The following is a 20,957-nucleotide window of genomic DNA, read 5'->3' as shown; positions in this document are numbered from 1 at the left end:
AGCACTAAGGAGGATTCAGAGGTTCAGCTTATCTACCAAACAGATTTTGCATTTAAACATTATTCATAACACATTTGAAGTCTGTACTCAAAGCCCTGCACTGAGAAGAGACTAAAAGGGCAGATAAAACTCTACAGATATTAAAAAGTGAAACCTATTGGCTTGCCACTCCTAAAGTGACTTCTCATCAGTGTAAAAGGGAAGCTCATGGGTTAGTGCCAGCTACAGAAACGATGACATCAAGGTTTTCCACAGAACTCTCAACATCTCAACTCAACATCTCGACTGTGCAGGACAGGCCAGATGTGACCATACATCCGTGCCATGGTAAATCCTGTGACAAGCTTTTTCCCCACTCCCTAGAGCAGGAAATGAAACCAAAACAAACAGATTCTTCATGCAGAGGAGGACGTGAAATACGGACAATCCTCAAAATATTTCTGCAGCCCACAGAGCTCAGCTGTTTGTGCCAACAGGAAGAATCCCAATGACTAATTTCACCCTTGCTGTTGTTACAAATGAAGATGAGTTTGTCACTGGCTCTTCTTGTAAAGGAACTGGAAGTGGAGGCAGCATTTTACCAAGCTACTTAAACCAATCTGGTGAAACCACACCTATCTGTACATGAAAATGAATCTCCTTCCAGGTTCCAGGAGCCTTGTTCACCTGTCAGCACTGATCTGAGGCGTGTGTGTGATTTCACACACAGTTAAATAACAGTTTACACAGTTATTCTGCTACTCGGGAGCAAAACAAAGACAGCAGGAAGTGACTGCTGAGCCTCAGGAACTGCTTGCACTGAGGAATTCAGACACAGCCACTTTCTCAAGTGAGTGTGGAATTCCCAACTGGGTGTTCTGCTGCATTTTGGATTGCTACAGAGTAAGGCTAAAGCTTAAGTGTTCTAGACTTTAAATTCTCCATATCCTTTCCCACAGAAGGGCAAAACTGGAAATCCCAGCAGGAAGGAAACTACTCTCTTCTACCATTAAAAGCTGACCATAACACCTTCTGGCTGAGGAAGGGAATCTCTGTTACACTACTTTCTTACAACTTTTCCAAAAGTCCTACTTTACAATAAAAGAGATACCTGACAACTTCACTGCCGGTTTTAAAAAGCTACAATAAAAATAAACGTGGTAGACTTTGACTTGCTGATAACACTAGTAAGTATCAAGCAGAATTACTCAGGCAGGATTTCCTACCTGTGTTCTCACCACACCTGTGCTCTCAGCTGCACCAGCAGAAATACTGCTGCAAATACCCATTTTATTCTTAAGAGGTTGCTGAGCACGATCACTGATAACTGACATAAGTTTTTTTAAAGGGATATCTGGAAGCTGGCAGGCTGTATATCAGCAGCAGCAGCCGCTTTTCCACCCTTGGCAGATCCCTCAGGCCCGGCCTCTCCCCACGGACCAGGACGCGTGTCCGGGGTCTCCAGGCTCGTGTGGATGGCCACGGCCCCGGAGGCAGCGCCCACACCGAGGGCTCGGGGACACCGAGCCCCAGCAGCCCCGGAGGTTCCCCCGATGCCGACCAGCCCCGGCCCGGACGGGCGGGTCCCGGAGCGGAGCCCCATGCCTGAAGTGTCCAAGGCCAGCCTCGACGGCGCTCTGAGCGACCCTGTCGAGTGGAAGGCGTCCCTGCCCGTGGCAGGGGGTGGAACGGGATGGTCCTCGCGGTCCCTCCCCGCCCGAGCCGTTCCGCGATCCCCGCCGGCTCTCACCTCCTCGCTCTCCCCGCGGGACCCGGCCGCCAGCCGGGACACGCTCTCCAGCACCTCGCAGAACTGCTCCAGGCTCACGGCCTCGTCGCCGCGGCTCAGGCGCTCCTCCAGCCATCGCACCAGCGCGCTGTGGTGCCGCGACACGAGCGGCTCGGGCAGGGCCGCCTCCCGCAGCCGCGCCGTGGCCTCCCGCAGCCGGGCCTGCTCCAGCAGCACCTCGGCCGGCGGCAGCGCCGGAGCGGCCGCGCCGGGTTGGGGCGCGCCGGCCGCCCCCTCCATGCCCTCTTCGGCGCCCTCCTCCTCCTCCTCGCTGCTGTGGCTCGCCGCCGTCCCCATGAGCCGCTCGGGAGCCCCTCGCAGCCGCCGCCGGTGCCGCCGCTCCCGCCGGTCCCCGCCCGGCCCGGCCCGCCTTAGTCAGCAACTTCCCGCCCGCCGCACCTGTCAGCGCGGGGCCGCCACACCGCCGTAAAGCGCCACCCGCGCCACACCGCCGCAAAGCGCCACACCGCCGCAAAGCGGCACGGCGCTGCCGCAAAGGCCCTGTGGCGGCTGAGGGCAGGAGAAGGAGCCGCTGGAGAGGATCCAGCGCCGGCAGCAGCGAGGGCGGAGCGGCTCGGGGCGGCTCTGTCGTGAGGGGCTGCGGGACCTGGGCCTCGTTCGAGTGGAGAAGACTAAGGGGGATCTCCAAGGGGTGCCACTAAGGCGGTGCCAGACTCTCTTTAGTGGTGCCTGGGGTCAGGATAAAGAGTAAGGCCATAAACAAAACCACTCAATATAAGAAAAACTCCTTGACATGAGTGTGGCAGAGCACTGGGACCGACTTGCCCAGGGAGGGCATGGGAGTCTTGCTCTCTGGAGAAATGCCAAACCCACCGGGACCTTCCTGTGTCACCTGGCCCAGGTGACCCTGCCTTGGCAGGGGTTCCGACTGGATGATCTCCAGAGGGCACTAACAACCCTACAGATTCTGTGAATGTCCTTATGAACAACATCATTAAGGAGAAATTCTCCCCGGTGAGGGTGGTGAGGCCCCGGCACAGGGTGCCCAGAGAAGCTGTGGCTGCCCCATTCCTGGAAGTGTTCGAGGCCCGGTTGGACGGGTCTCGGAGCAGCCTGGGCTAGCGGAAGGTGTCGGTGCCCAGCCCAGGGGAAGGAGGTGATGGCTCTGCTCCCTTCCAACCCGAACCGCCCCCTGACTGTTTCACTGCTCCGCTGCCACACTGCCGTAAAGCGCGCCCTCGGGCCGGCCGTCCCGCGACGGCGGCGCTCGACGTGCTCGGCCGCCACACTGCCGTGCGGCGAGGAAACCGTCGCGCAAGCGCCGTGGTGTCGCGGCGCGATGTGGCGGGGCGCGGCCGCGGCTCTGCTGTGCCTGGCCGCGGCCTGGCTCCTGCGCCGCGGGTTCGAGCCCCGCGCCCGCCTGCTCAGCGCCGCGGAGCTGCGCCGCTACCGCGGGGCGCCGGGCGAACCCGGGCTCTACCTCGCCCTGCTGGGACGGGTCTTCGATGTAGAGCGGGGCCGCAAGCACTATGGGCCCGGCGGCGCGTACAGCGGGTTCGCAGGTACCTCCTGCGGGGCGGGGACGCGGGGCTGGGTGTGGGTCTGGCATGGCCTGGCTGAGGGGAGGGGATCATCCCCAAGGCTGGGGGATTCAGCCCCTGGCTGGGCGGGCGTGTGCCAGCGGCTCTCACCGCAGGCTGGGTGATTTGGTCAATGCCTGGAGAATTCGCTCCGTGCTTGGGGCGTTCAGCCCTGGCTGCAAGCAGGGAAAGCCCCCCCCGTTTGGGGAGCCCGCTCCATGTCTGGGCTCTCATTCCAAGGCCGGGGTCGCACCCCTGCCTGGGGAATTCGCTCCGTGCCTGGGGCTCATTCCCTGCCTGTGGAACTCGCTCTGTGTCTCGGGCTCTCTCTCACCACCCCCTGCCCCGCAGGCAGAGATGCCACCAGGGCGTTCGCCAGCGGCGACTTCACCCCGGCGGGGCTGGTGGACGACGTGTCGGGGCTGTCCCCGCCGGAGCTGCTCTCCATCCACAGCTGGCTGAGCTTCTACAGCCACCACTACGAGCCCGTGGGTAGGTGTGGGGCTCACACGGGGGGTGCGCAGCCCAGGGCCCTGAACCCTGCCAGGGACCGGCTGGAGCTGCAGCCAAGCCAGATCTTGGAGGTCTGCTTCCCTGCAAGGGAAAGTTGAAAGGTTTTCCCACCTGGCTGTTGTCCTGCTTTGTGCAAAAAGCACGGAGCTAGCCTGAAATCGCCAGTCAGGAGACTGGAGGAGCAGCAGTGCAGGGAAGCTATTCTGGGGAATGAGGTGCAGGGGTGGGAATGGCTTCTGGGTTGTGCAGCTGAAACTGGCTCTGGTTTTCAGATCTGTAGTGAGTCTGTGCCTAAGCTTATCCTGCATGGGTTTATTAAAATGGGTAAATTGCTGTGTGCTCCAAGGGTTGAAGGGATGTAAGCTCAGTTCGGTTCTAAAATTGGGCCATGGTGACATCTCCTTTTATTTTTGTCTTTAACTAACAAATTAAAAATAAAACCCCACCAGAATGATGCATTTTCCTTGCCTGGAAAGACTGTGATCTTAATTGATCTCCTCTCCAGGGAAGCTGGTGGGCAGATTCTACGATGAAAATGGGGCACCGACAGAAGCCCTGAGGGAGGCTGAGGCTGCCATTGAGGAAGCTCTCAAATTCCAGGCAGAAAGTGAGCAGCAGAAGCAGCAGTTCCCACCCTGCAACTCTGAATGGAGCGCTGCTAAAGGCACCCGCTTCTGGTGCTCCAGACAAAGGTAAACCTGTGCCCTTTGGAGCAGAGCCTGGTTTGGGTGCCCTGGGCTTTGTCCTGGCCTGTCCTGGCTCCTGCAGCCACCACACTCTGTGAGGGTGAGGTCTGTGAGCTGGCCCAGGCTGTGTGTGCAGTGGTGCTGCCAGGGCTGGAATATGCCAGGCAGGGACTGTGTCCCTGTCTGAGCTCACAGGGTTGTTCAGGTGGGAAAAGCCTCTGAGACCACCAAGTCCAACCCTTCCCCCAGCACTGATCTGTGCCCCACGTGCCACATCCACACAGCTTTCAAATCCCTGCAGGGATGGGCACTCCACCACTGCCCTGGGCAGCTGTGCCAGTGCTTGGCCACCCTTTCCATAAAGGAATTTTCCCCAATACCCAACCTAAAACTCCCCTGGCACAACTTGAGGCTGTTTCCTCTTACCCTGTCCCTTGTTCCCTGGGAGCAGAGCCCAAGCTTCACCTGGCTTCAGACTCCTGTCCTGGAGTTGTAGAGAGTGAGAAGGTCCCCCCTGGGCCTCCTTTTCTCCAGGCTGAGCCTCTTCTGTCACTGGAATCAAAGAATACACCACATGTGCACATGATCCTCCTATTCCCAGCAAAACAGCACAGAAATCCCAGTAGGACTGGGATTCAAACAGGTTCTGTCACCTGTCAGGAATACAAGCATTAACCTGTGTTTTTCAGACAGTTTCACAGGCTGATACCACAACATTTTCACTTAAACCACATAAGAATGAGGTTAAGCTTTAAATAAGCATTTCCTGCTTACTTTCCTGTTAGTGGCTGTCTCTCAGCTTAGGGACTGTTCTCTTTGAAGATGAAATCATTGCTCAGACCACTCTGCAAAATGCTTGGGCACCATGTCACCCCTGGGATCAGCTTCTGTGTGTGACTGAGCTTGGGGACAGCCTTGGGACCAGGTGACATGTGGCAGTGACTTGTGTGAGAGGCTTAGAAGCTGCAGTGGTTGGGGGACAGGCAGGATTTGGTCCATAGAGAGACATGGTGAATCAGTTGGGGAAGTTCTTGTTCTTCAGCCCCAGTTCTCAGAATCGCTGTATTTAGTCAGGCTGGAAGAGCCAGGTCTATTGGAAGTTGTCCCTACCTGAGGCAGGGGAAGATCTTTCAGGTCCCTTCCAACCCAAGCCACTGTGATTGTGTGAAGATGTGTGGCCCCCTGTGAGCATTGAGGTGCCTCAGAAAAGGCACTTAGCTGTGCTGCAGAAGGCTGTGATTCCTCTTGCAGCAGTGGGAACACGGACTGCAGGTCACTCTCAGAAGGGTAGAGCCTGCAGCAGCACAGATGAAACCAGGTTCAGGCCCAGATTTCTGAAGCACAGCCAATAAAAAGGTACCAGCTGTGGGATAGTGGCTGCTGGCAGCAAAGTCTATCTCACTGTTAGCTCGAAGTTTTCCCAGATTGTCTTAGGGTTTTTTCCTAAGGATTCTCTATTGACTGGAAGCATTTTCCCGGGTTTGAATTGTAATTTCTCTTCATTTCCATCCCTAGCGGGGGAGTGCACAGAGCCTGGGCCGGGGTCCCTCGGAAGCTGTTCAGCCCCGGCTCGCGGGGCAGCCGCTGCGTGTGTGTGAGGAGCTCGGGCCCGCCCTGGGGACAGCCACACTCCTCCAGCGACACCGGCGACCTGGACAACCCCCACCTGCAGCCGTACGAGGGCTGCCCTCCCCTGGCCGAGCAGTGTGTGCTCCTCACGGGCTGAGCGCGGGTGCTGCCCCCAGGGCAGGGGGAGCCCTGCACTGAAACGTTCTGCTTTGGGTGGGCAGCTCCAGCTCCACCCCCTCCACCTGGCCGTGCAAAGGCACCGATAACAACCTCGTGTTCTTTGTGATGCTTTTTAACATACGGAGTTGAGAGGAGGAGGAAACACTTCAGCCAGGTTAGTGGCTGAAAAATCAACAGGATGCTTGCTTTATTTCTATGGGAAATATTTTTGCACCTGGGAACAAGTGTAAGATGCAGAGTCTGGGTTGTGTTTTAGAGCTGCTCTCTTGTGCAGTCAGGAAATGGATGTTTGTGTGCACGGCAGGGGGACAGCACGCTGTGGTTTAAGGCAGCGAGGTCAGTGCTGAGCACAGGAACTGCTGCAGCATCACTGCCCACAGCTGGGCACAGCTCCTGCTGCAGGGCACTGCTGGGGCTCCTCCCAGGCACCTGGCTCACTCCAAGGAGTTTAAAGGGAGCAGGGAGAACCCTGAATTTCTTCTGCAATTAAGGTCCACGGTATTTAGGAACTCACAGAGTTACACACAAGCTTTATCAAATTCTTGGAGAAGACAAAGGCCAGAGCTGTATTTCCTCACCCAGTGTTTGCATTAGATACTGTGCCAAGTTATTGAAGCCACCTATGAGGATTGTCTGATATTAACCTCACCCTCTTGGTCTGTGATTCACCACATTCAGACTGTTCTGATCAGGAATGAGTAGTTTTAAATAGCTTTTTGTTGCCTGGGTGGCAACAAACTGTAATCTGCCTCCTGTTTCCATTCTGGTATGAGACTTTCTTCCCATCTGCTCTGTGCCTGTCAGACTGCAGCCTGAGCTGGATGTGCCCTTACAACACCCAGCACACTTGAATTCCACCCTTACTGTCTCACAGCTGCCAGAATTCAGCAATGGGTGACCCCAGAAATGCAGGGCAGGTTATTGCCATTGCTGGGGCTAAAAGGGAGGCAGGAATACCTGCAAGGGTTCAGGCACTGCAAAGCTCAAGCTGCATGGAAGCAGCTGCTGGTTTTAATGGGATCTGCTGTTAAACTCAGTTTTGGTGGAGCTGAGCTTTGGGAGAGACACACAGGTCAGGGTGCAGTGGTGGCGCAGGTCCCTGCTGAGCTGTGCTCAGTTCTTCCCTTAAGGCAGCTGCCACCTATGCATAAGCAGCTGGGAAGTGTTTATAAACTGTTTTTTAGCTATTACCACCTCTAAAGAGAGGCCCAAAATCTAAGTGATTAATTAGTTAATGAGCAAATTTACTCCCTTTACACATCACAGTGCTTCTCACTGATAAAAGCTCAGAGGATGCTGCAGGGCCAGGGAAGCCACACAGCAACTTGAACATGCCCCTGCTTGTACCAGTGGAGGGGCATGGGGGTTGTGGTTTTATTTGGGGTTTTTACCCATCGTCACCCTGAAGAGCAGCTCTTCCATGCACTGCCCTGCTGTGCCAGCTCCTGTCCCTGCCAGGGCAGCAGGATGTGGCAGAACCAAACCTCAGCCCTGGCCTGAGCCAGCTTTGGGGTGGAGTGAGCACCTCAGCTCACACAGTGCTGAAGATCGAGCTCTGGGAAAGGTGCAGGAAAGAGCTGCAAAGCAGCACTGCACTGCCTCCACTGCTTTGGTCTGTGCCACATTTAAAAAAACACCACCACTTTAAAAAGAAATTGCAGTTAAAGTAGTGAAACCATCCCCCCAAATGATTGGCAAGTGCCTTTAAAAGAGCTTTTTAAAGCTATTTACAAGTTGCAGCAAATTCCAGACTATGAAATGCTGTAAGATGTAGTTTGTGAGGGCAAACCAGTCCCAGTGAAGGTGGACCAGCTTGACCTAAGCAAGTTTCATCTTGCTGTCACACAATCTCTGTGCAAATAGTGCTGAGGGAATGGTTTTGATTGCAAGAGCTTCACCAAAATCAAATAAACTGCTGCAAAAAGGCAGGGCAGGAAGGTGTAGGTTTAGGTTATTGGTTGTAAACCAAGTTCACAGCTTATTCCTCAGTTTAGGGTTTGGAAACACTGGGGGGAAAGTTTGTCTTGCTCTAGAATAAGTCATCTATTATAGCAAACAGGGAGACACCCTCAGTGACCTGAAGTGCCCCCAGACTGTCACTATTGTAACTCCAATTCAGCAGCTCAGCTGGATTCTCCCATGGTGGAGAGGGTGAAAAACAGCGATAGAAAGCAGTGAGAGCTGCAGAGGGCTCAAGTCACCACAGACAGTGCTCTAATAAAGCTCACCATTCATCTGTACTTCAGTCAGTTTTATTAATAAAAGACTAATGCATCACAATCTCCCCAGAAGTGGTGTCCGGGTTTGCTATTGCACTGAAGTTTTCCTTTTCCTGAAGTGAAGCTGCAGCAGTTCCCTGCTCTCCCGGGGGCTGGGCTGCCTCCAGCGCACACTGAGGGCACCAAGCGTTCGCAACTGGAACTGATGAACTCCATGAACCCGCTCTGCCCGCGGGGTTCTTTCCCAACACTGATCATAGGTGAGTCTAAAATAAGGCATTCGAGATGACTACACGGTACAAACTGGAACAGCAGACCTGGACAGCCAAAAGAACAGTTGGAGCAGTTCCACAACATGAAAATGAATACCTGGACTAATTTCAGAACAAAGAATAAAGTTGTTATGCCCGATTGGATGTTGTATCCCTGTGTTTCTCCGTGGTTTGTGAGGATGAGCTTGCAGAGGGGCAGCTGTCTCTACAGGAGCAGATACTTCCTTAGCAAGGTTTCACCTCACGATGCATCATCTAGTTCTGCATTTTATTACAAGTAGAATCATTACACAACAAAGTAATGCATATTGGAAAAATACATTTTTACAACGACTCCAGACAAACATTGCAGATAAAATGCCATTGTTCTAAGACTTCCTTTTCTATTTCACAGAGGGTATTAGAAGGTTCAGTTATTTCTGTCACTCATACACGCTTTGATTTTTCTAGAGACGAGTTTGTTGCAGTGACCACCTCTGCTGGTTACAGAAAAAAGGACTTGCTGTTAACATTTGATCTACAAAAGGATCCAGCCTTGGCCTCCCATACTGTTACCTGTTAGTTTATCAGCACTACGTGAGCACTTGGACAAGCTGTGTTATCTCCAGCATGGGAAGTCATTAAGGCATGTCAGCTTTTAGCCAGCAACTTCCCCTGCTCTGTTAGTACCTTCAACAGCAATGTTCTCACTCCACTCAGCGGTGTGAAACAGTGACTGCATCTTTCACAGACAGAAATTTCAGCCAGACCACGTTAGTGCTTGTGTAAGAGTGCTGAATGACTGCAGTCAAAAGGAATCCAGTCTCAGAACAAAGAGCTACAGCAGGAACCTCTCAGCTTCCCAAGCAGCCCTGCTCAAGTGCCTGAAGCCTCGAGGGACAGCAGCACCTCCAGGGACACACTCATCTTCCATCTAAGCTTTTGTTCAATGCTTGGCAGACTTGAGTCTCGAGTTAACAGACACCACTAAAAGTAGGGGTAAGAGGAGTGGGGGGTTTGGTAAAACTGTGTTATGCTACAAAAAGGGAAGAGCAGTTGTTTAGAGTTAGAAATGTGTTGACCACCACTACATTACCAAGTGCCTCATTCACATTTGTACCCTGTAGTGGAGCATTGCCAGCAAAACTCCCCAAAAAATCTCAGTGGTCTGAGAGTTCAGACCAACACTAGGCAGAGTGTGTGAGGGATTGAGTCCCACCACTGGTCTGGTGGGGTCAACTCCTCAGCTGAACTAGGAAAGAACTAACTTGGGTTTTGGTTCAAGTTGTGAGCTTTTCCCCTTTAGCTCTGGCAGAAAGCTATTTAGAGTTGGCTGGAAGGAAACTGTGTCAAAGGCACTTCAAAAGGATCAAATTTACTGAATTGAGTTGCTTTAAATTTAATGGACACCTCAGGCTGTATATTTAACAATAACCTTATCTTTCCTTTCAGAACTCAGTAACTAAGCTGGGGCAGCACTGGCTGTAAACAGCAAACCAGGAGCACTACAGGTGGTTTCCCAGATCTTTCCCAGGGTTTTACAGTTATAATCAATATCCTGTTTTTTAGAAGAGTAACTACCCAGCCTTAGCTTGCCATTCAATTAAACTGAATTTTCACCAGATCCACATTTTCCATCATTAAAAAGTTTGTTTGATCTGTTAGAGCTGAGCTCCCTGTTCCCTTGCCCTTACATCAGAGAAGCCACTGAAAAGTGATGTTTCAATGCTTTGGCAATTACATGCTGTGCAGTTTTCCAGTGAGGATGAAGCCCATAGGATGTGACCTTGAACAACCCCTCCTCTGCACTTTCAGCATTCTGAGCACACTCTCACCCCTCCACATCACTTCAGCTCCAAACCAAGAAGGAAAACGTGTTATCATGGGACTACAGCCAAGACTTCTTTCACCAAATGCACTTTCTCTCCATGGTTATCTTTCAGTGCTAGAGATCTGCAGCCAGTGACAGCTGAAATATCAGAAGTATGATGTTTTCCAACATCTCTTTCAAAACCCCCCGAACTGTAGATTGTGATTACCTGACACCATCAATTACTGTAGCTAACATTACTGACACCACTATTTTCCCTCATTCACCTCCAATATTATGCCAGAGATGCACCATTTGCATTAGTAACTGTGTTAGAGACCAGCTGTGTTACTCAGAGCATCTGTTGGGACATGACAGCAGCAGACATCAAACAGTGAGGCAAGTTTGTATTGTCATCCATTGTTCTTCCCTAGGGGTGCAGGGGTGATTCCAGTTACAATATATGCATATTGGAAAATCAAAGTGCAGATCAAGTGAGACTTGATGTGAAATTCATCATACAAATGTCAGCAATTACACCCTCTCCTTTCCTCTCCCTGTACAAGCTGGAGAAAAATTGAGCCAGTCTCCTGGAACAACAGCAGTTCATCATCTCATCTGACTCTTTAAGAACAAGTCACTGCTCCAAACAGGGCAACACATCATCCCCTGTCCATACTGGTCACTGGAGATAACAGTCATTAAAAAATGCACACCAGTTCATGGAGTATTGATGAGGAATGCTGAATTGAATCTATGCTAGCTTTATCTCTTGAAATAAAAACAGCCTTAACATGGCATGTAGTTTTGCTTAAGTACCCATTTTTTCTAACTGAAGCCTTTGCCCACCAAATCACAAGCTGGTCTAGCAGTCAAGTGCCTTCCTGTTTACCCAGACAATGTGGTGGTAGGTTTGCACAGATTCAGCATGTTTAAGAGAGTACAACCAGCCTAGATTAAAATACTGCACTCGCTCCTCACAGGAAGGCTCCATGCACACTCCACTCAGCAGCAATGCTGCTGGAAATGGCCCCAAGCTCAGTGTCTGGAGGTGCAGCACGTTCCACACTCGGCAGGGTCACTGACTCTCCCCCAGCAGTCACCAGGCCCCCCGAGCCCCAGGACAGTGTTACTCTCCCTCCTGGGACTCCTAATGCACTTCAGCATTTATTGCTGTACTGTTAGACTTCACCAGTTTTAGTGTTTCTCCTTTAGCACACGCTCAGGCCTTTCAGCAAACTCATGGTCATTTGTACAAGTGAACTGGAAGGACCAGCAAGGTAAATATGAAAGTGCAACAAAGACCGACAGTTCCAGCAGGCAAGAGCATTTCCTAAAACAATCTTGCACTTCTCTTGAACATGCTAAAGCTAACGAATCATTTGCTGAGGAGGTATCAAGATGTGGATCTGCAATTCTGACTGCTTTGCATCAGATGTAAAGCTTTCTGTTGTAAGGCCACGATTCTTGAGCTATACTCAGAACTACCCCCAGGTCTGAAGAGTTTCTTGAACAGTGGTTGCAACAGCTCAGTTTAACTTCACAAAAAGTCTTCTCTAGAGGAGGGGAACGTTTAAGACAAAGCAAAGGAAGATACCTGGTTACCCTGAAACTTAATACCATCTCTACTAAGCAGCCTGAAAGCCACAGGACTCAATAGAGTTGCTCAGTGCAAAGCACCATGATGAGGACAGACCTGTTTTATGCCGATCCAATCAGTACAAAATTCAGCTTCCACACCCCACTGCAACTAGAAGAGGGTCTAAATCCTTTTGTCACTTGGTTTCCACAATCCACTCCGATTCCTAGTGAAGTCTATCGCAGCCTGATACATTTACAGTCATACAAAATCATTTATACCAGAGTATATCATAACAGGGTCCTTAATTAGTTCAGTCTATTGCAGAAGACGTGTATAGGCCTCCTCTTCCCTATCCAGAGGGCTTGTAAGCAGAGCTGCTGTCAGGAGCACTGACTGGGAATCCCTTTACTTCCACAGCACACTAGGAGACTCCTCCCAGAGTCAGGACATCAAAGCAGATGTTGCAAACTCGAACTGGCTTGTTCAGATCAAATTTTATGATAGGAATCTCCTTTGTTGAGCACTTATGGCAGAGCAGGCGTCCACAGTGTCGGCTGTTGACAGAAGAGGGGTGGGAGAAAAGTGAATTCCCTCCTAGTGAACAGCAGGATGTTACAGTTTGACATTCTTTATCAGTGACAGCATCATCAAATAGACACTAGCAATCAAAGGGCTATGATTGTCTTGTATCTCCTGATATTTGTCATGGAATAACTGACTAATGCCAACAGCACATGCTGGTTCTGTACTAGTGAGTCACCTGCTACTGCCTCAGCTCAAGCACGTGGAGTTTCTCTAGCACAATGAGCTAAGAAAAATCTCAGCTTAACACCCTTCCAACCCAGCATGTTTTGTACAAGTTCAGACTATTTAAAAAAGGCAACTCCTATCTACACAAGAGCAGCTCGTGTTCATCTTCAGCCATTTCCACACCACAAACAGGATCCCAAACCTGAGCTGTCAACACCTGCCCAGATCTGCCACCTCTTTTGGAGCAGGTCATCCTAACCCTGTGGTGGCAGTGTGCTCCCTCCTGTTCCCTGTGTAAGCCACAGCCCCCGTGGCTGCCCTCTCTGAGCCTCATGCCCCCACAGGAGGCTCTCCCTGACCACATCCCCTATGCAGGAAATAACCAAGTGCACCTTTGCCACCAAGTCCTGGTAAACCACTGCCATATTTACCATGAAGCTTCTGTTAACTCACTGTCTTAATAAAATATATCATTGTCCTCTGTGGAGTGAAGTGCCTCACACTCCTTCTCTGACAACTGGGTATTTAAATCCTGTTTCACTATTGGAACTTGGACATGATTTCTCATTTACAACCAATCTGAATATCAAATGCACAACTGCTTAAAACATGATTTCAGTCAGGCTACAAGTGTCTGATCTAAGGCAGGATGGAAAGTTTCAGCTGGATTGGTGGTTATACACCTCTGTTATCATGGAGGTTTCCTGAACTACTAGAAGGAACAAGCCCAGCTCCATTTGGGGAGGAATCCATCCCTGTAAGCACAGCAAGGTGGTTCATATTACCAGTGATGTTTTCTTGTCGTGACTCCGAATTTGGCAGCACATTCATAGCAGTTGGAGCCATCACACCAGGGAGGTTCTTTTGTCAGCATATCTGTTAAGAGGTAAAAATGTGAAGGCAAAATGGGCTCAGACACCTCCTGAGTACACTAAACCTGAAGGCTTTTTCCAGTTCTAGGCTGCATTCAGTGTAATGGATTTAACTACTCTTGCAGGAACTGGAGTCTCATTTGTAGATAATCTAAACTTGCTCTCCATCACATTGTCCACAGCAACTGTACAGCACCAGTTAAAAAGCAGTGTCTGTGCTTTAAGCTACACTGCACTACACAACCAGCCAAGAGTTTCCATGTCTATCCTTCCAGAAAAAGCAGTATCTAACAGTCTGCATTGCACAACTTTTCAGTTAATCACCAGAAAAACTTGTATTTCTACCCTGCACTGACAGTAGTACAAAATTCACAAGTTCTGCCTCTCTGGAATTACTGTCATCTAAGTCAAATGTCCAGAGTCCTTTCCTCTGAAGTATCCTGGAAGCATAAGCCAGAAATTGGTACTTACCCAGCAATCTAAAGAGAAGCTGTTTTGTAGCAACTTGGTAGTTGAAGATATTGACTCCTTGGTTATTGTTAACCCCCAGGCGAGCCCCAGCCCTCACTATTGCACGACACAGGTTGGCATTTCCCTTCATGTAAGCCAAGAGGAGCACTGAAAAATAAAAGCCAGACAGTTCCTTGCTAGCAGAGTGGTAGATTGTGTGACATTCAGTCCAGACAGGATCTTTAGTTTTTAAGTTTCCATGCATTGTGTGCCTCCTACTGTATTTAACATACTATTGCCAATTATTCCAGTTTTAAAAGTGACATACCAGGAATACAACTCGAGAGAGTTTCAAGTTTAACAGTTGTTGAGTCTCACCTACCTGTGTTTCCTTCAGCATCAGGTTTGTCTAGAGGGTATTCTGGCATACACTCCAAGAAGAGGTCACAGATGGCTGCTGCATTATCCTTCCCATATTGTCCCAAAATATGCATTGGTGACTGGCCTCTGGGGAAAAGAGTTTGTTATCCTGATCAAAGTCTGCTTGCTACTGCAATTACTCATCCAATTCTCCTTGCTCTCAAGTTTGGTTCAGACTTGAACAATGCTGCAACTCAGTAACTCAGTATGTCATACACAACTCCCTACCTAACCTTCCTTCCTTGGTGTATACATATAATTTGCACAGAATTTAGACACAGCATCATCTGCACACTTCCAAATTTGTGTATAAATAATATAATACAAGAAAAAAATATATATTTGGCAGCATATCAGCACTTATTTTAAAATACAAAGTGGTTCTTTTAGTCTGTTAAGACTATAAATCATTACCTGATATTAAAGGCTTCTGCATCTACATTGCACTCAGTGAGGAGGACTCGGATATTGTTCAGACGGCCGTGCATCACTGCCAGATGCAGAGCTGAACAGAAAAAAAAATGAAAAAGAAGGTTCAAGACTCAGAGTATCAGCAATATTACAGCCTAATAACTAAATGAAACACCCTCCCTGCACTTTCCCAACCCTCCTTCTCAAACAACTCCTTCCATCTGCTTTGAGTTCCTGCACTTTCATTCTTTCCCCTTCCCAGTGCAAGCCCATTCACAGTGAGCTCTCCACCACTAGGAGGCATCATTACCAGACCTACTGAAGTGTTCTGCATTTACTTGTGCAACTCGAAGTTTACCATTATTTCCATTTTCATCTACAGCTGCGAAGTCGACTCCGTTCTCCAGAAGGACTGAACAGATGGTGGGCAGGTCCTGCTGGGCTGCTAAGTGCAGAGCAGTCTGACGGTGCTTGGTCAGCTCATTCACCTGGGCACCTGCAAGCAGCTGGCAGGATGCAAGAAGGAATATGTTCAAAGATGGTTTCAGGGCTATTTCAGCCCTGAATTTTAGTTTATTTAGCTATTTTAGTTTATTATATATTCAGTAGCTATTTCAGTTTATTTCTGTGCATAAAGCACACAAGACTCTACTGTACAGAGATACTCGTATGCCTCCAGAGTGTATAAAATGGCATCATTACTGAGCTGCTACAACTTGTGTTAGTGTTCAGACATGCACAAAGGCAAGGAAAAATCTTTACACTGAACCACAGCACCCAGTGACTGCTGCAAACCCCACGTGCTCAGCCAACAGCACAGGCTGAGGGAGCTCTGCTGTGTCTCCTCTGTGCAGGCTCTGTGCAGGGGGCAGGGGGTGCCCAGCGCTCACCAGGTTGCGCACGATGATCTCGGAGCCGGCCTGCACGGCCAGGTGCAGCGGGGTCAGCTTGGAGGCGTCCTGCACGCGCGAGTTGATGTTGGCCTGCACGCTGATGAGGAACAGCACGCTCTCGATGTCCGAGCCCTGCACCGCCACGTGCAGGAAATTCCGGCCCTTGTTGTCAACCTGGCACAAAGGGAACCTGGAATTAATTCACTATTCCTCTAGAGAAAGGGGGTTTATGTAGTAGGACGTGTTTTCACTAAGAGGTGCTTGCTCCCTCTGCTTAAACTGCAGAATCTTGTTCCTTTCACTGGCTGACATTAGAGACTTATCTGATAGAAGTGACTATCAAACAACCTGATACAACCTGAGAAATTACCTGCTACAACTGCTCGGTCCAGCCTGCCTCACACTACTTTATTTCCATTTTATAACCTTTCATTTCTTGACCACACACTGGAGAGTACTGTCAGACAGACAAAAGGTTAACAGCTGTTGTGGTTAAGTACTGAGCAGCAGCTAATGAAAAACTCAGTTAAATGAAACAAGCTTGAGTCTATCTGGCAATTAATCCAGGAGAGGGAAGCAGCAGGGAATCCTGCCACACTGATGTAAAGTGTATCCACAGAACCACAGAATGGTTTGGGACCTTCCAAGGTGATCCAGTCCACCCCTGCCACAGGCAGGGACACTTTCCACTATCCCAGGGTGCTCCAAGCCCCATCCAACCCGGCCTGGAACACTTCCAGGGATGGGGCAGCCACAGCTGCTCTGGGCAACCTGAGAATTCATTTTTTGGCTTAATATCTAGCACATGTTCAACTCTGCCTTTCAGCTCATGTTAAAGCATATTTAAACTGGCTGTATTTGTAACCATGTTTTAGGTATATTACAAGAGCTCACTAAGGACTCTAGGATTTTACTAGTAATTAAACTTACACAGGATAGGAAGAATCTCCTGAACAGCTGCCTGAAGTGTCACAACAGAAGCCTGAAGATACAGTTGGAGGTTTTGTAGTTCAGCGGGGCAGCATAGCATTTATTATTCAGTTATTTTAGATCAGGTTTTCTGTTTTGGATAGCTTTAGGAAAACTGGGTAATAGATGATTTCTGTAGTAGTCCAGCACAAGACAGGAGCAGAGTGAGAATTTTCTCCTTATACACTCATATGCCTGTTTCTCAGTTTAGTATTGATAAGAAGATATGACAAGACACCAACCCTTAATGTTCTTATTCACACATATCACATACACACCTCCAGTTTCCTAACAAATCCTGTTTAAGAGAATTGGCATCTGGCAAATGGACTGCATGTAAGGCCCAAAAGGCTAAAACAGAACTGGCTTGTGGAACAGCTGTTACCACAAACTAGTGCAGTAACAAAACCAGCATGCTTTGAACACTCCCAGCTTACCTGTTCTGCAGCTCCTGGTTCCCTCTTCAGAATTGCTTCAGCTGCTTTGTTGTTTTTATACGTCATAGCACAAGCAAAGGGAGTCATTCCTTGCCTGTCCCGTACGTTCAGCTTAATCTCTGGGTGTGAAATCATCAGCTGAATGATAACATTATGTTGGTTGCTAATGGCAACATGGATTGGAGTTCTTCCTTCTGCATCCTAGAAGGAAACCAGGAAGTTTGTTCCATACAGACTCAGTAGTACATAAATCCTTCCCTAATTCTGAAGGGTCAGGGAAACTTGGTGGTTTAGTCCTGTGACCCACCCAGCTCCCTTCAGCAGCGACACCAAACAGCTGCAAGCTCAAACCCACAGTGTAAGGAAAGCAAACTGAGATTTGTTTCTCCCAACAGGCTGACCTCAATCCTGTGCTATACAGCCTCTTAAATAGCTCACCAAAACATCTCCCATTTCGTCAGTCATTTTGGGGGCAGAGATTAGCATTCAAATTTCATAGCAAAGCCAGCTGAGGTGTTTAAACATTTGTTTGTATCAAGCAGCAGTTTACAGCTAGGGCAGCTTTGTGACTGTGTTTTGTGATTTGTTTTAATGTCACTTGCAACAGCATCAGGACCTAAAAACGTTACCCACTCATTTCTTTTGTTGTTATTTATAAAGCTTCTGTTTAAGGATTACTGTGTAATCAAAAATGAAGTGTAACTCATACTTACATCACCCCAGTTTACTCAGTAACAGAAGACATTTCCCAAACATACTAACAAAGTAGAGTACTCTGGAGTTTTACACTGTAGCTGATTTAATGATTAATTGCAGCCATGCTCCTGCCCTTAATTCACACTAGGGACAGAAGACACTGAATCCCAGTGCTACATGAGAAAGTAACTAACATTGCAGTAAGTTTTCTGTGTCATTTTCCTTCAGCATAGCTTCCTGAATTAACCACCATATGGGCAGATAAGCACAAGGTAAAAAGGAACAGGAGAGAAAGCAGAGCTGCATCCAGTCATTGCACTGGCTCAGCTCTAAGAGCAAGATTTTCTTTTCTCTTATCAGGCAAAATACAGGAAGAGGAAAGTTTGTTTTCAGTACGTTGGAGGCAAAGAATCTACTTTAAAAAACTGCCTGATTTGTCCACATACCTGAGCATTGACATTGGCACCAAACTCCAGAAGGCACTGGATCACCTCCTCTAGCCCCCAGCAGGCTGCCAAGTGTAGGGGGGTCTGTCCATCGTGGGCTTCCTCTTCACCTTCTCCATTCGGGCCGGGCTTTCTGGGACTATTCACATCACACCCACTAAAACAAACACAGTGCAGTCAATTGATTATGGTTAATCCATGTTTAAACTGCTTCAAAAAAGGTCACAGAAAAGATTACAAGAGCTGATCCAGCAACTGCTGACACATTCCACCAAAGCACAAGTGCCTGGTTTTGGTTTGACTCTTGCCATCAAGAACATGATGCTGTTATAAATAACAGAATGTGTCTTTAGGATTGGTCAGAGTGTCACCCACCCAGCAAAAGCCTAAGGAAACACATAGTTGTTACTGATTTAAGCCAGCATTCAGTTAATTTGTGCCAGGGACACCCCTCCATGCATGTTAGGAGGTTTGTGTTTGGGAAGGGGTCTGACCTGCGGATAAGGAAGCAAGCAATCTGTTCACTGTTCTCATCAATAGCTCTGTGGAGAAGGGTTTGGGAGCAGCCACTTGGTCCTGAGCCCCAGCACGTTGCATCACAGCCGTGCCTAACCTGGAAGGAGAAGCCCAGTGACACAGTGAAGGTTTGTTCAACAGGCTCCTGCTACAGTCCCTGACTAACGCTGCTGGAACATTATCCCCTAGGGGTAAAGCTTGAGATGCCTTGTCTATTCTTGTACACTCACTGAATTTCAGCAAGCTGTTTTAAAGTCTTCCAGACCAATTCTTTATTGGTTTACTATGAAATCCTTAATTAGCTGGTATTTTTTAACAATTCTAATATTGTCCATATACTTTGATAGATCTAAAGCAGGTTGTACAAGTTACCTCACTTTCAGCAATGACAAGCACCTACAGTAAATCAAGCAGCATCAGCAGATGTTGCCTTTGAAGGTCTGGCCCATTTACCTGCTTTCTTAGACATTCAGCTAAACAGAGAGAGTTTTTTTCTGGGAATTGTATTGCTAATATTTGTATTCTTCAGCTGGAGAACTACATACATGAACAATGTGGCACTTAAGACTTGTTCTACTCCACTTTACAAACTATTGACAAGGTTTAAACATGAGTAGTTAAGAGTGTTGACTCATAAACGTTCTTATCCAATACCAGCACGCTCAAGAACAGTTACAAGACATATTTCTCAGGTCACTGGCAGAGTTTTTAAATAGTTGTGTCTAGCAGACAACTGGAAAAAGCTTTCAAGTAACTTCCTTATGAAAAAGAACAAGGAGGTCTACTTGTGCCTCCTAGGAAATCTCCTGCTGTATCACCCATGCCTGAAAGTAAACAGTCTTTAAAGTAAATAGGAGCCTTTAAAGGCCTTCTTGGTTCAATTTTATGATGCAATAAAAAGCAGCACATACACTAAAGCATAAAATGAGTTTTATTCAGAAAGCTGATCATTACACAAGGCGTGTATGCTACAGACTGATCTAAGCAGATCCTTTCTCCTTCCAGATCAAGAATCCAGCAGAATATATATAGAATATATATTTTTATTAAAGTGCCTGCAAGATATTTGGTTATGCAGACTACAGTATTTATAAGATTCCTGCAGTAAAGAGGAATTTCTGGTGAAGAAAATACCTCCAGAAATACGTAATACTGGACTAGTCTGTTCTCTTTGTGCACTGAGTTTGTTTTTGCTGATGCAGCCTTTTGTTGCCAGCAAGATGAACAAAAGTGAGACCGAAGCCAGCTGCCAGTCCTACCAGAGTTGATGCAATATCCTCCAGGTTTTTTTCCAAGGCGAGCCACAAGGGAGGGTTTCCCTTCTCGTCGGGCACAGACATGTCTGCTCCCCTGGTGCAAATGGCATCCACCACCAGCGGGAGCTGGTTCTGGATGGCCAGCTGGAGCGCTGTCTCTCCATCCTGGGTCCTGCAGCAGGGACATTCCAAGGGTTACAGATGCATTATGAAGATCAGCAACAGCACCTCATTGGCAAAGCCAGGAATTAACTCCTCTCGTATGCACTTTTGCTGTGGTAAGACCACCACAAACACACCACATATTTCATCACAGCTCTGTAATCTACCTTCCTGCCCACCTTCACTTTTACCAAGGGATTGATTTCTAAAGTTGGAAAAACAAGTTAGTGTTCTTAGCTCAGAGCCATTCAATTCCTTCAGTGCAGCCATTATTTGAGCAGAGTTCCTTCTGAGCCAGCCTGCTGCCACAGTAGCAACAGCTTTGTCTCCAACGTGGCAACACTTCAAGCAACAGTCAAACACCAACTGTTAAAAAGTTGAAGTTAGAACAGCAGCATTAGGCAGTTTGTACCCGTGACATTCATCACAGTACAGCTTGCCAAATTGAACAGACAGCCTGTCACTCATGTAAGCAGACAAATGTTCTGTGAAGTCTAATGTAAGTTGTCTAGGAGATGCTGAGGAGGCCAGTTTATCAGACTCCTGTTGCTGGATCCATA

At 48.6% G+C, this 20,957-nt stretch overlaps 3 protein-coding genes across 6 annotated transcripts in view; 1 reads left to right on the top strand and 2 right to left on the bottom strand.

Annotated features, from left to right (window-relative positions):
• Positions 1 to 2,181, bottom strand: part of ZZEF1 (zinc finger ZZ-type and EF-hand domain containing 1) — a 57,860-nt gene extending 55,679 nt beyond the window's left edge. For all 4 annotated transcript variants that reach the window (XM_063402420.1, XM_063402421.1, XM_063402422.1 and 1 more), the window contains exon 1: positions 1,730 to 2,181. In XM_063402420.1, the coding sequence (XP_063258490.1) occupies positions 1,730 to 2,065 (336 nt within the window). In that variant the 5' untranslated portion in view covers positions 2,066 to 2,181. The remainder of the gene's footprint in view (positions 1 to 1,729) is intronic.
• Positions 2,182 to 2,862: 681 nt separating this feature from the next.
• Positions 2,863 to 8,537, top strand: LOC134553103 (neuferricin). The gene is made up of 4 exons (XM_063402418.1): positions 2,863 to 3,291; positions 3,661 to 3,801; positions 4,328 to 4,514; positions 6,024 to 8,537. Exons 1-4 carry the CDS (start codon positions 2,889 to 2,891, stop codon positions 6,232 to 6,234), a joined length of 942 nt encoding a protein of 313 aa, XP_063258488.1. The 5' UTR covers positions 2,863 to 2,888; the 3' UTR covers positions 6,235 to 8,537.
• The window catches only part of ANKFY1 (ankyrin repeat and FYVE domain containing 1), a 32,093-nt gene continuing 19,629 nt past the window's right edge, over positions 8,494 to 20,957 (bottom strand). The window contains exons 15-25 of the mRNA XM_063402417.1: positions 20,239 to 20,407; positions 18,958 to 19,076; positions 18,464 to 18,620; positions 17,322 to 17,522; positions 15,913 to 16,089; positions 15,381 to 15,528; positions 15,026 to 15,116; positions 14,574 to 14,698; positions 14,213 to 14,359; positions 13,655 to 13,745; positions 8,494 to 12,673 (exon numbers count right to left, since the gene is read on the bottom strand). Of these exons, the coding sequence (XP_063258487.1) occupies positions 12,541 to 12,673; positions 13,655 to 13,745; positions 14,213 to 14,359; positions 14,574 to 14,698; positions 15,026 to 15,116; positions 15,381 to 15,528; positions 15,913 to 16,089; positions 17,322 to 17,522; positions 18,464 to 18,620; positions 18,958 to 19,076; positions 20,239 to 20,407 (1,558 nt within the window). The 3' untranslated portion in view covers positions 8,494 to 12,540. The remainder of the gene's footprint in view (positions 12,674 to 13,654; positions 13,746 to 14,212; positions 14,360 to 14,573; positions 14,699 to 15,025; positions 15,117 to 15,380; positions 15,529 to 15,912; positions 16,090 to 17,321; positions 17,523 to 18,463; positions 18,621 to 18,957; positions 19,077 to 20,238; positions 20,408 to 20,957) is intronic.

This window comes from Prinia subflava, chromosome 8, assembly GCF_021018805.1.
Source record: "Prinia subflava isolate CZ2003 ecotype Zambia chromosome 8, Cam_Psub_1.2, whole genome shotgun sequence".
NCBI classification, from domain to species: domain Eukaryota; kingdom Metazoa; phylum Chordata; class Aves; order Passeriformes; family Cisticolidae; genus Prinia; species Prinia subflava.
Note: the sequence above shows the minus strand (reverse complement) of the source record. Positions and strands in the feature narration are given on the sequence as shown.

Excerpts from the sequence above, each read along its gene's own strand:
- LOC134553103 (XM_063402418.1), top strand. The coding sequence starts at position 2,889 with ATGGCTCTGCTCCCTTCCAACCCGAACCGCCCCCTGACTGTTTCACTG. Across the intron at positions 3,292-3,660 it reads CGCGTACAGCGGGTTCGCAG|GCAGAGATGCCACCAGGGCG; the intron begins GTACCTCCTGCG and ends CCTGCCCCGCAG. Across the intron at positions 3,802-4,327 it reads CCACCACTACGAGCCCGTGG|GGAAGCTGGTGGGCAGATTC; the intron begins GTAGGTGTGGGG and ends TCTCCTCTCCAG.